This window comes from Doryrhamphus excisus, linkage group LG5 (genome assembly GCF_037039965.1).
Source record: "Doryrhamphus excisus strain RoL-2023G ecotype Guam linkage group LG5, RoL_Dexc_Guam_v1.1, whole genome shotgun sequence".
In the NCBI taxonomy this organism is placed as follows: domain Eukaryota; kingdom Metazoa; phylum Chordata; class Actinopteri; order Syngnathiformes; family Syngnathidae; genus Doryrhamphus; species Doryrhamphus excisus.
Genome location: NC_136361.1, coordinates 12,865,277 through 12,879,046, shown reverse-complemented (window position 1 = coordinate 12,879,046; position 13,770 = coordinate 12,865,277). Strand labels below are relative to the sequence as shown.

General features: G+C 42.1%; 1 protein-coding gene across 2 annotated transcripts in view; it reads left to right on the top strand.

Moving 5' to 3' along the window:
- bbs9 (Bardet-Biedl syndrome 9) overlaps positions 1-13,770 on the top strand; it is a 105,306-nt gene that overhangs the window by 13,493 nt on the left and 78,043 nt on the right. The window contains exons 14-16 of one of the 2 annotated variants that reach the window (XM_058053030.2): positions 2,832-2,936; positions 9,753-9,767; positions 13,108-13,248. In XM_058053030.2, coding sequence (XP_057909013.2) covers positions 2,832-2,936; positions 9,753-9,767; positions 13,108-13,248 — 261 coding nt within the window. The remainder of the gene's footprint in view (positions 1-2,831; positions 2,937-9,752; positions 9,768-13,107; positions 13,249-13,770) is intronic. The other variant, XM_058053031.2, reaches the window with a different exon arrangement.

The following is a 13,770-nucleotide window of genomic DNA, read 5'->3' as shown; positions in this document are numbered from 1 at the left end:
TATCGCTACTTCTTCTCCGCCTCAACATCCGTCTATCCATTTTTCTTTGTCTTCTCCTTGTTCACACCCTGCACCTCTCACCCTGTTCATCCATCAAAGTAGAAGTTGCCACTATGTGCTTTGATATTTTTTTATACTGACAATTATTAGTAAAAAAAACATGCATATCTAAGCAATTTTTATGATTTTCAAAAATAAATTATAGCTACAAAACTGGCTAAATGAAGTCAAATACGTTGTGATAATGTGTAGTATTCTACACTAGTCACTAGTTGTTAGTTGTTTGGTGAGACACACAAGCACCAGCCTTGATCGCTGGAACAACAGGCTTTATAGCATGTTTGAATGATTTCACAACAGGCACAATAATCCTTGACAGAAGCTAATGTTGTGGCTACTCACAACCCCTGAGTCACTTCCTGTCCACCCCAAACACAGCTCCCTTAGCACTGGAACAGATTTACACCAACACACACAAGCCCAACTCCTATTTGTGTCTTAAATGGCTTATTTACTCTTGTTATTTGTACCATATTGAGTAATAATGTATGAGTGCAAAGGTGACTATGGGGGTGTTATTTCATATCTAGAGGGGTTTAATTATATTATCAAATTGCTGGCACTTGCAACTTTATTTGGCCCATGGCGGGTTCTTTAGTCGTCACTTCGTAAAAAATGCACAGACGGTGAGTCAGCAATACATCACGTACTATTTTTGGGCACTCCATTCCCTGGACTGATAAAGTATAAGGCAAACAGACTACTTTGTTTTTATCGAAAACCCAGGCTTTCTTAAGCCTGTTTAACTGACATTTTAGCAGGCAGGAAGTGGCGTTGTAACTCAGGTTCATAGTTTAAATAGCTGCTTGTTGGTTCAGCTCTTGAGACGCATAGAGAGTGTTTGAGTTGACTGGTCAGTGCAAGGACTTGACATCGTGTTCAGACCCCTAGGGTCAAAGTTCAGTGTTCAACAGCACACTGATGGTGACCTCAGATTGTTACATACGCAAATGTGTTGGGTTTATTTTCACACACAATAATTCCAACTTCATCAAATTTCCACTGAGTAGATTCTCATCGCCACTCCAAACAGCCAGTAGTTCGTTTTAGCTGAACTTTCACACACTTAAGGTCCAACCCTTAGGGAACACACACACTTTCCTGCCTCAGCTCAACATTTTAGCAGGCACATTGACTGTTAATGCGGATGCTCTTCTCAGCTAAGGATTTGCCGAAATATCTGATGTGTGCTTCTCAAGTGCTCATGACATTAGAAACAAAAGGTAGGAATGTGGCGATGAAGAGGGTGCGTCTGTGACGATCATGTGACAAAAGGTTAGACAAACAGAGTCAAAGACGAGAGGTCACAAGTCAGAGGAGCGACACGGTTGCCACCTTTGTGGCGTTTGTTTTTACTGGCCTGTGGTGTTAATGTCTTAATGGGCCTGAGAGCGGTCCGAGCAACCCGGGCTGGACCTCCAGGTCATACAGACTGCCACCTGACCTGGCCAGATGTGCTCCAGTGTAGGCTGGTAAGTGGAGCAAACAGAGATGGTGGAGAGGGGGCGAGGTGGGATTACTCTGTGTCTCTTTTAGCCTCGTTTGTTGCTCTTAATGGGCCTGGGAACACTTAAAGCACTTAAACCCGCCCAACACATTTGACCTGCAGGGCGTAGAGGTTAAAAGCCTGCCGCTGAAAGGCGGAATGCCAGGGAAGGAGCCAGGAGGTCAATGCAGACCAAAGGAGGAAGGTGGGAGAGCGAGGGACAGAGTCGAACGGAGGCAACATTAGCACAGGCATCGTGTCTTGTTACTTCACATCATCTCTGACACCAAAATGCGTGTGTGTTCAGTTCACTGGTAGTCTGTGCAAGCAGATACAGTATACATTGCCCACCAAATTTATTGAAACAGTGAGGCCAAATCCTTTATTTTAGCTGGAGATTGAAAACAGTTGGGTTAGAGGGCAACGTTTCCCATTTTATTTCCAGGTATTTACATCTGAATCTAATGCACAGCTTATTTTGGGGGACAAAAATTAGTTGAAAAATGGCCAAAAATGGTGGCCTTTGTGTGATTTTGAATGTCGAAAAGCAAATATGCAGGGATCCATTGTACTTATAGATATAAGGGCAAATACAGACACAGACATGGCTGTTGATAAGGTGGTCCAAAATATGTTCACATATTCCCAAAAAAGTCCACTTAACTCAGGTTAAGTAGAAACAGAGCAGCAATGTCACTAAGGGATCGTAACTTCCTGATTTGTTTTTTCACCACAGATGGTTTGCTTTTATTTATTATTTGCACATGCACAAGAAGGATACACACACACACACAAAATTTGTGGTATTCATTTTGCCTTAAAACACTCGGGCTCTAACCTCAAAAATGTTAACTTTTTTTTTTTTGTGAAGATTTATTGAATGTGTTATATGGATGTTGGCTAATATTGACTTTAATGATGTCCTCTAAAGAGCATTGCAGAGAAGGAGAAAGGAGATTTCGAAGGAGTTAAATTTAAACAGAGTTGCCGTGGCGGTGGAGTAAGGATCTCTGAGTGTCAGCTTATCAATACTTTTTGTCGTTTATCTTTTCCTGGTAAATGCGAGGGTGATGAGGTCATTTCAGCCTCACACACAAAGCATTTCACTGACAACCATAAAGAGATGCTGAAGCAAATGCTGAAATTCTCAAGCAACTGGAGCCTGGAGGCAGCTGTATCAATCACTGTAGAACATTTAAAAGTGTACAGCAGAAGAGAAAATATTGAAAGTTACTATTTGTAGATGTTCCACATTAACATGATTATGTTGCTTCTCTTTCCTCAGGCGTCGGCTCATCCACAGCTGTGGAGTTTTCCGCTTTCCTCAACGGCCGCTACCCCCCCGCCGACCTGAATGGAGACATCGCTGTGTCGTACAGCTCGCCTACAGGTAAAAAAACAAAGCAAAACAAAACAGTTTTTGTCTTTGCCTGCTAGTGATTGAAAGGCAAACCTTAATTCTAATGAGATAATCAGCGTAACAGAGAAAGGGCTGCGTCAATGTGGGAGTGATTACACACAGCCTTTGTAGAATAAAACAATTCAAGTTTCCAACTGAAATGTTTTTTTAGATGGCAAGTATCTCTATGAATCACACCACACATGACCAACACATGAAGTAGTATGTGCGTTTACTTGTTCACCTTTGATGGAAACTGTCCATTTCTGTAAAAAGTCCAGTGACACGCTAGCTAGCTCAACATCAACACATGGGGCATATTTTTACTCAACATTTCATTTGCATGACCTCAGGGATGTTGGACTTCAGAGGTCCTGCTGTATCTTGTTTTGGGCAATAGATGACGTCATGGTCTAATTTGCATAACTGGACGTGTGTGTACACGGGTAAAAATTGCTACTTACTGCTTGCACTTCTCTGCTTACTGCTTACTTACTGCTTGCACTCTTCCACATGACCAAACATGACCAAGTAACATTGAAAAGGCGTAGGGCTTCAGCAACTTTGTCGGCTAGTCCAGCTGCATACTGGCCCATGTTCACAAAAAAGTCCAGTGTGAAATGCCGTTGACAGATTGAAATGCATTTCTTTCGCTGGTGGGGACTCCGGAACTCCAACCACTTGTGCCTGATGGTGGCGTCTTTAGGAATTGTAAACAAATGTGGCTTTCCCTTTTGAGGCATTGCTAGCAAATAAACATCGGGGCAAGGCTTGGAGGAGGGCGCGGGAAGCAGAGCTTGGGGGAGGCCAGAGAGTTTTTATATATATATATATATATATATATAAGAAAGCCTGTCCCTCTGTGACATCACAAAGGGGCAGTTTTACCACGCCTTCTGAAACCGAGTGTTTTGAGCCATCGCAAACTTCTTTCAGGGCTCACTTCCAAATGCGATAACCTGAAACATGAGTTTAAATCTGAAACTTTGGCATTGTTTAACACGAGAATACAACATTCTAACTACATTTATGGGTCAGAAATGTGGAAAGTGTGCACAATTTTTTAAAGCTCATGTACACGTCATTGTACATCTAATATATCACTATATCGATAAACACATCTGTGTGTGGCTGTATGTTGTGTAAAGGTCCCACACAGACATCTTAAAGGGGAACTGCACTTTTTTGGAATTTTGCCCATCATTCACAATCCTTATGTAAACATGAACACATATTTATTTCCCTTTTCTGTGCATTCTAGCGCGAGGAAACGTTAATATGAGCTAGCTAGCAACAGGCATTATGGGAAATACCTATTTTTTTCACAAAAAACCCTAAAAAAACACCAACATAGTCCATTTACATAACTGATTTGTATATTAACCAAGCTACAGCGATATTATTACTGTAGCAGCTTGCATGAAAACTATTTCTATATGGCGGATATGTCGCTAATTGCTAGTCTCAGCGTCATGTTAATGCATGATCACAGCACAAACCATGCAATGTTGTTAGATGTTTTTTTCAAGAGGGCTTCATAAGGGCTTCACACAACAGGTGTGTCCCAATGACAGCATTGTAAGCTAGCTCATATGCACAGAAAAGAGAAAGGAATATGTGTTCATGATTCACATAAGAATTGCAAATGGTGGGCAAAATTCCCTTTTAAGAGCTGACAGTGGGTTGACAGCCAGGGGGTTTTGCTCACTGGCTAGGGGTGCTTCCTCTTACTCTAAATTGGTGCGGATGTGTAGACGCTGGCCCCAGCACAGTTGCATATGAGGTGTGTTAAGAAGCAACGTCATCTACTTGCATGGAGTTGTAATAGCAAATCTTTCTGTGGCAGTCCAAATGCAATTGTGGTGGGCCATGGCAAATAAATGAATGTATAGCAACACTGCTCCACAGTAATACAAAGCAGCTATGAGAAGCTTCACTGTTACTGCGTTAGCTTATCGGACCCATCACATGGCAACCTGTATTCCACAAGCAGCTGCAACTGGAGCACTAAGTTAACATCAGTGCCTTTGGGTTGCCCTTACAAGCTTTCTCTTTCCAGGCAGCCGCACTGGAAGATATGACTTTCCACTCTGAACCAACAGAACCAGTCTTTATTTAAAATGTCACAGACTTCATTATTTCTCCGAAGACTGATCTCGACCTCATTTAAAATGTTTATGAAAAAAAAACAGTTAGTGTGGCTTATTGTTTCCTTTGGACTGTATGTTGGCAGGAATGTTCTGCTGGAACACTTTCCTCTGCCCTAAATTCATTTTGTGTCTGGATATTTTTTTTTCACCACGCTTTATTGTGATGCTAAAGATAGAACCTCAAATAGTTTGGAGGGCTTTGTGGCGTTTTGGGTCTTGCTGATCTCACAGGACATGCAGAGGGTAAAAAAAACAAACAAAAAAAACGGCATTCAAACATGATGTTTCTTCATTCTTCACTACTAGAAGTACTAGAAGTACGTGTTCTTGTCAACAAAACACAGCCATGAACACACAACAAAGCAAAGAAGTATTGACAACGTATTCACAACAATAACACAATGTTACAATAATATAGCCCAGCCATAACAGGTATGTTGTTTGACTGGCAGTGATTGACACTGACAAATATATACAATGGTAATGGATTCATTGTATTTGAACATGCATACAAGACAAGTCAGCAACGATCATTGTTTAGCTAGCCCTGTCTGGAAAATTCTATTTGACTGTTTTAAAAATATTCTCCTTCAAAGTTGGATTTGTTTGATTATTCAAATAGGTATTTACTTACTGAAACTGACTGATCGGCTACTAGACAAGTGTCAGCGATATCATAAAGTCATGTGGATTTTCCCCGGGTTCACACTGAATATGCAGCGGCTCAGTTGCAGTTGCAGGAACTAACTGGGACTAATTTCCCAGCTGGTAGAATAAAAGAACCGAGGTGGACTTTCATCCTATAAAAGGGCCGGTCTGAATGGCACGCTTTTCCACAATCCAACATCTTATAGTGTTATAAACTTTTGTTTATGCCCATCCACGTCAGTGCTTGTGCTTATCTATGTCCCAGTCAAGGAAAGATAGTCAAGACATCTGATGGTCGCAACACTATCTGGTAATACACATTCTGTCCAAAACTTCCCTTTATTTGAGACACAGTATCAAAATTGTCATCGAAATGCGCCAAAATACCGAAGCATCTACTGAAACTGGTTTCACAAAATTGTAAAAAAACAAAAATAAAACTTAATGGTTAAAAACATTCAAGCTCACATCTAACACCGAAACATGCCTTTTTGCTTTTCTTTTTTATTAACAAGCTTTTGGTGAGCACCTAATCATCATACCGATTTATTTTTATCACAAGATGACCTTAAACACGATCGTATTCCCTTCTGGTCGTCATCATGTTCTTATCACAGAGAGTAGTGTGTGTAGTGTAGTGAGTAGTGTGTGTGTGTGTGTCTGTTCGTCTCTATTAATGCATCGTCCTCTAAATGCTATGCCAGCATGACAGGAATGCATCACTTTGACTCCCACCCAGGGGTGATGATTGCACCTTTAACCCACCAAAACACACACACACACACACACACACACACACACACACACACTCATACGTCTTAAAGCCGCACAAAGGCTCTGACATTCTGACATGTAAGACCACTGTTGACTTCTTAAGCTCATCAAAAGAACCGCATCAGTGGCTGTGGTCGTTCAGGGCTAGAAAGAATTTCATTAGAGGCTTTGTGACTTAAGAAACGACAATGGCGGAAGACTTCAGTCAATCGGACCACCACGCTGACTCTTACAAAACTTTGTGCAATACATCTACAATGTCAAATATTGAATATTGGGGGGGGGGGGCAATGTCATGAGAACATTGGGAGTTTTGACTCTCTGCTTGGAGTCTTCACTCACTTATATTGCTGTTTGTGACGTGCATGTAACTTATCCATGGCAATCCATACTGTCTAACATTTCCTGAAATGTTTGCTATTCAACCGTATTGTGAGGTTACATTTCTTTTGCACTTAGCAAGCGACACGGTGAAAATGCATCGTTTTGCACTGTTTAATATTTACCCTGCTGATCAAGCACCTGAATAAGCATTGACTGTCGGAACAAAAGTTTTGCTAAACCTCTCCACTGGAACTGTGGCATTCGGTTTAGAAACTATGGCTTTTGTGCCTTCATTTATATCCACGTCTGCTTGCTAACTGATAGCACTCTGTAGCTCCCGCCTCCTGTACTGAGACAAAGATACTTAATCGATGAAAAGATGCTCACTCTGTGCTGTGTTCATTTCATATAGAGCCAATGTGTCAGACAGATACAGAGTGAACCCTCTTGTCATTCAGCTTGTGTACAACAGAGACTAGCAGATGGAACAGACAATTATATATAATTTTATTATAGAGAAGCAAAGCGAGTGACACGGAAGAACGAGTGAGACGTAAAGGGAAAGAATATAGAAATGAGTGATTGATATGTATCTTTACCTTTGGCTGAAGATCCCTCTTGTCATTGCTCGCAACAACTTAAACAGGCAAAAACTGTGGTATTTCTAACAGTATGTTATTTTTTTAAATAAAATAATGGCCCGCATTTCCAAAATTGATATCACTTTACATAAAATATTATGCTGTTCTTTACATTTTCTTAAGGGGACCTATTATTATTTTTCTGACCTATAAATGTTGTTCTCTTTTTACAAAACGCCAGCGCGTCAGATAATGAGGTTTGCGCATTTGGAAGTGAGATCTGAAAGCAGTTTTGGATGGCTAGGCACGCTGAGTTTTCTTTTTTTTTTAAACATCAAGTTCCGCTGATGTCAACACAACCCAACAGAAGCTGTGTGTGCATACAGCGAGCAGAGGGAGTGTGACCAATCACTGCGGAGTGGGCTCGGCGGTGGTGTAACACAGACCTTTTGGGCGGGAGGGAGGAAACGCAAGGAAACGCTACAGGAAGAGGTGCAGAGCTTTTTGTGTGTGTTATTGTGTGTAGCTCCTCTATAGAAGTCCACAACTCAATACACAGGCGAAAATGAGTATACGAGTATAACAGGCCTCCTGTGTTTTTGAGTCGGATCTTAACCCATGTATCTCGATGTGCATCGAATCATCTACCACAAAGAGATGTACATCGCTAGTCTTTAGCATAGATTTCCAACTTCTCACTTGTTTTTTATGCAACAAAGACTCACACAGACGTCCACAGCCAGACAGAAACTGAAGAACTTCACTCTCCTCAGTTGGTCGAATTTCCTCACAGATATTTTAGAACAGGAAAGACTGATTGAGCACTGGCTGGTGTCCAGGCTAAAGAGCGGCGACCATGTTTTCTTCTGAGGTCTTTTCACTCTGCGTCACGGCTGATTCACGCTGACCATCCACGTTCCTTCACTTGTCATTCTTGGGCGAATTGAAGGTAATCCAAATCTGGATGCCCGTGGCTAGATAATGGCGATTAGTAACTCTTTCAATGCATATCAGCCATAAAATAATTGATTTTTGAATTCCTGACAAGGCCTTCTGCCTTCCGTGTCCTGTTTTTTTTTTTTTTTTTTTACGGATAATGCCTAATATATATTGAACAAACAAACATGCAGCGTTTCAGTAAAAGGCGGAATTATGTCACAAGAGCGCCGGCGATGGCGGCAGGAAGTAAAGGCTGTGGCGTGCACTTAACTTTCATCAGCTTTAATGAGACGTGAACCTGCTGACTCAGCACCTCACAGTTGTTCTTTTTTTTTTTTTTTTTCACGGATTGCCATCTGCTTCTCATCGGCCCCCGCAGGAAATCCTAAGTGAGCACTCAAATCAGAGCGTAATCCGCCAGACGTCTGAGGGAGGCTCGGGCTTCGCGGCCACATTCGGACGTACTAGGGGATCTTTGGAGGCCCGCCCCTTCCGTTGGGGTCACATTTAGTTTAGACCACCGCAGGCCGTCAAGCACAAGATGCGTAAATGACCATGGTTTGACCATGTCAAAGGTCAAACCAGCTCACTTGTCTGTCACTTTAAATTTTCAGTCATTGGCTAGCAGCAAAGGACCATGTTGATTTTTTTAAAAAAGACATTTTTTTTCTTCTTTTTCTTTCTCTTTTTTATTTTCTTTTTTACTTTCTATTTATGAAGTTGAAATATTTGGAAAATGTCAAAAAATATATATTGTATATGAAATATAGAGTATATGATGTTTAAGTATATTTTAAAAATAAGAAAGTTGCATTCTTTTATTTCATCACAACATGGCCTCCATTGGGTTTGTGATGATGCTTTGGGAGTTGTTTTGCTGCTTTTCTGATTCCCATCATGGCCTGTGTGTGTGTGTGTGTGAGATGCTACCAACACATCATGTCTATACTGGTTTCAAGGGGAATCCACCAGACTCATCCGCTTGATGTTCATTATGAAAAAATAAAAAAATAAATAAATAAAAAAGACATCTGACCCAAGGTTTTGTAGATAGTTTATTTATGTCAATCCAGGTCTTATTACATCTGTCCTCACATAGGAATGATCAAACATTATTTAATATGTGTTCTGGATATTTGCCATCAAAGATGCTGCTGATGGCAGCGGTGTCGCCCACGCATGAGTGTGGAACATCCTCCAGGTTTTCTCACTCTCTCATCGTTATCACGGCGTATCGTATCTCGGCGTGCTATCGCACTGGAGGTGCATTTTGGTCATGTGTACTTGACAGTGCGCAGAGCGTGGGAAGAAGGCGAACAAAGCTCAGTCAGAATCAGTGGAACATCTGCTTCTCCTGTCTTCTAACATCTTTTCCTCTTTTCTCCCTGCAGAATTTAACCCCAAAGGTACGTGCATGCTCACGTGGGTTGGCTAGACTAGAGCCTGTAGAATCGCACACATGCGCACACGCATTCAAACTTTGTACAGAGATACACACACACCTACGCACACTGTACTGTATAAACAGGAAGAAACTGCAGCCTACCGTTTATGTTTCTGTAATGTGATCCCCACCAGGAGTACGCACGCACGCACACACACATACATGTACGCTTGTGCACACATCGCTTTGCTTTATGAATAAAAATATCAAGTTTTCAATCTTCATCCATGATTTCTTTTGCCACACACACACACACACACACACATAGAGTAGTCAGTAGTGTTCCCAGTCGTCAGCCAGTGTTTGCTTTTGTTGTCTGGGTCCGTGTGCTTTGATGCAAAATAGGATGTACTGTGATCTATAGTGGGCTGAGAGGCCCAGTAGAGGTGCTCGCTCTCACACACACACACACATGCACTCACACACCGTGCATACTGGTGTACTGTATCGCTGCAAATCAAGTGCACATGCTTTTATTCTGCACAGAGTTGTTTTGGAAAGTATCAGCAGAAGCGACCACACACACTTGGATTGTTTGAATACCGTGATGAGCACTGCTAGCAGGGGTTCAAGGCTTGGAGGTTTGATGACACCAGCATGACTCCTCACCATGTAGTAACACACAGGTTGAAGATGTCCTCTATATGCAGTTTTTTATCATGAGTTCCTTCCAAAAAGTCCAACAGAAACCGAAACGTATGGAAACAGGAATAATACATTTCAGAATGAATAATTGAGCGGACAAGTGGAGTTGTATTGAAAACTTCAGCAGCAGGTACAATCATTTTTACACACACTGGCCTCTTCCTGAATCATATAGTCTTTCTTGCCTTCTTTGTTGTTTCATGGGTTGTAATGCAGCCATAATAAAAAAATATAAAAACTGTGGGATTTCCCCAAATCAACATTTTAGAAGTGAAAACCCCACCAGAAAAAGCACAAGACAGCTCCACTCATCACTCATCTCCATGGCTGTGCTGGATGCTTTTTCATAGTCCAGATCGCCCCTCTCCTCAGTAAACATCCAATCACTGTTAGTATGCAAACGAGCCAACAGGCAACGCAGTTGGTTGTTAAAATCTGGATGTAGGATGGATTTCAACTCTTCGGTTTTCCTCAGGGAAGATGAGGAGGAGATAGGTTTTCCTATTTGGCGATGTAGAGCAGGAATGCTGGTGGAAGGCGCGGCGCTGGGCAGGTACGCCGCTCCCGCGCCTTGTCTATGAAAATGAGTCACCAACATACGGAATGCTTTGTTCAGCCATATGATAACCAAGACGGTGTAGGAAAACCAAGACATACAGGATTTTTGGCAATCATTTTTGTTAAAATCCTACAAAAAAACGGTGCTGTACGAAAACTGAGGTGTCCAAGACTATAGTGGATGTCAGGTTCTCAGTCCAAATAGCAAGACTGCTTTTGGCTTCCATGACAGCTAGTAAATGTTTGACATATATGGATTTATGTCATTGCTGTCTTGTACACTGATGTGTGTACTTCCTAATCAAAAACATATGACTGCAGTTAATAACACAAATACAGACAATCATTTCACAACCATTATTGTCCCCTTGGGACACATTCCACCTCTAGGAAGTCTTTGCAGTGCCTTCGCTTTTTTGGGAAGACTTTCTATAAGATGTTGGATTGTGTCCATTTATGAGTTCAGAGGTCACTGATGTTGGATCTGTTCTTGGTCCTCCACATCAAACTCCTCCAATCATGCCTTCATGGAGCTGAACAGAAACAGAAAAGAGTCTTCCCTAAAGTTTTCCCACAAAATCGGAAACCTACAATTGTCCAAAATGTCTTCTTAAGATGAAGAATGAAGATTTATTCATTCATTTTCTAGGCCTTATTCGGCTCACAGTGTATGCTGACTTTGGGCAAGAGACGGAGTACACCCTGGACTGGTCGTCAGCCCATCGCAGATCACATATACAGTAGACTAAAAACCATTCACCCTCACATTCATACCTATGGACAAGTTAGAGTCGCCAATTAACCTAGCATGTTTTTGGAATGTGGGAGGACACCAGATTATCCACAGAAAACCCTTTCTCCACTCATGGGGAGAACATGCAAACTCCACACAGAGATCCAAACCCACATCTTCCACCTGTGTGGATAACCACTTGGCCACAGTGCAGCACACTTTTGAGCCCATAGAGCATCGTCATTTTCTTTCCCACAGTGTCTTCTCTACTTTAAATGGCTCTGCTTTTTGTCTTTTCCTCCACCCGAGATCAAGTTCCCAGTTTTACGCTGTAGGACTCTCCTTCACCCTAACGCAACCTCCCAAAAACACTTGTCACAGGAAACCCAAAGACTCTTTGCTTTGGCTCGTAGCTGGAGCCTTCATGCTGAGGGCACCTGCTGGTGGAGGGCCTGGAGGGGTAGAATGTTGAGAAAACATCCAAATGCATGAGACAGTAGCTGAGAGGGATAATTGTGGCGCTCTTTCTTCATCGCTCCAGTTTGGCTTGGCTGCGCCTCGTCTCCCTCACTTTGTTCATTCAAGCCCAATTGAATTATTCACATCATCGCATGATAATTGTGCGCCCGCACTGAAAGACTTCACAGTAGTTGCAGGCAATTACTGCTATTGGCAATAACCTGGAACATTCCGTGTTTAAACACCCACATGGCAGCTGTCATTTCTCATAGGATTCTCTTTTATTTCCACTGCTTGTTCTGCTGCCTGTGTTATTGCAGCGAAGTGTAGATTTCTGCCAAGCTCAGCAGTGTTTCACAACAATGTTAGACTTGGCCTCCGCTTGCCGCTCCCCCTTCAAATGACTTCCCTTTTGGATCGCATCACGCTGTTGATGTTGGGTCTCTCGTTGTCAAAGTGTACTGTGACTGTCGTCTGCATACTCCACTGTCTTCACAAATGGCGGTTGTGTGCATGGGAAGCCCGACATGTGATACTGTGTTCACAACAACAAGCTGACATCCCTAAAATGATAAAGTGCTGACATTGAAATCCCATATACGTGCTACCAAGTTCACATGGTCATTTCAAACACCTTAAAATATGATACATTAAGATGCACATTCCACTTAAACAGCTGATATATAATTATCATAAAACACAGTTAAACACTTTCTAAGGCTCAACTAGAGACTGAGCCGGCACATTCAACATCTTAGTAGGTAGCATTGTCCCCACCTATGAGAATATGAATAGATGACCCAACGGTTGAGAATCACTGTTCTAGAGTGTCCCACCTCAACGTGTCCCCAAGACTAAGCACATGAAAAGTCACTTTATAATTTTATTTTATTGTATTTTGTTCCAGGTGTCCCTCATGTTCTTCAGTCCAGGTTCACGCTTCCTCTTGCACTCGTCTGTACTGCGTCCTCTCCCAACAAAACCAGCAACTTTAAGATCACCGTGGACACCAACCAACCCCCAGTGGACCCAAGCACCATCTTTCCTGGTACAACACACACACACCCATCTATCATTTTCTATGCCGCTTATCCTAACTAGGGTTGCAGGTATGCTGGAGCCTATCCCAGCTGTGTTTGGGCGAGAGGCGGGTTACACCCTGGACTGGTGGCCAGCCAATCACAGGGCACATATAGACAAACAACCATTCACACTCACATTCATACCTATGGACAATTTGGAGTCACCAATTAACCTAGCATGTTTTTGGAATGTGGGAGGAAACCCACAAAAACCCAGAACATGCTAACTCCACACAGAGATGCCCAAACGGAGATTCAAACCAAAGTCTTACGGATCTTCTGACTGTGTGGTGACAGGCTAACCACTCGTCCACCGTGCGGGCCCCAACACACACACACACCAATGATGGGAATAAACATCAGGGGTGTCCAAACTTTCACTGAGGATTGCATACTGAAAAAAAAGAAAAGGTTAACACCACTTAATATGCTAATAAGTTATCTATATTTAAATACTATACTTAAATAATACTGTATATATTTTAGTT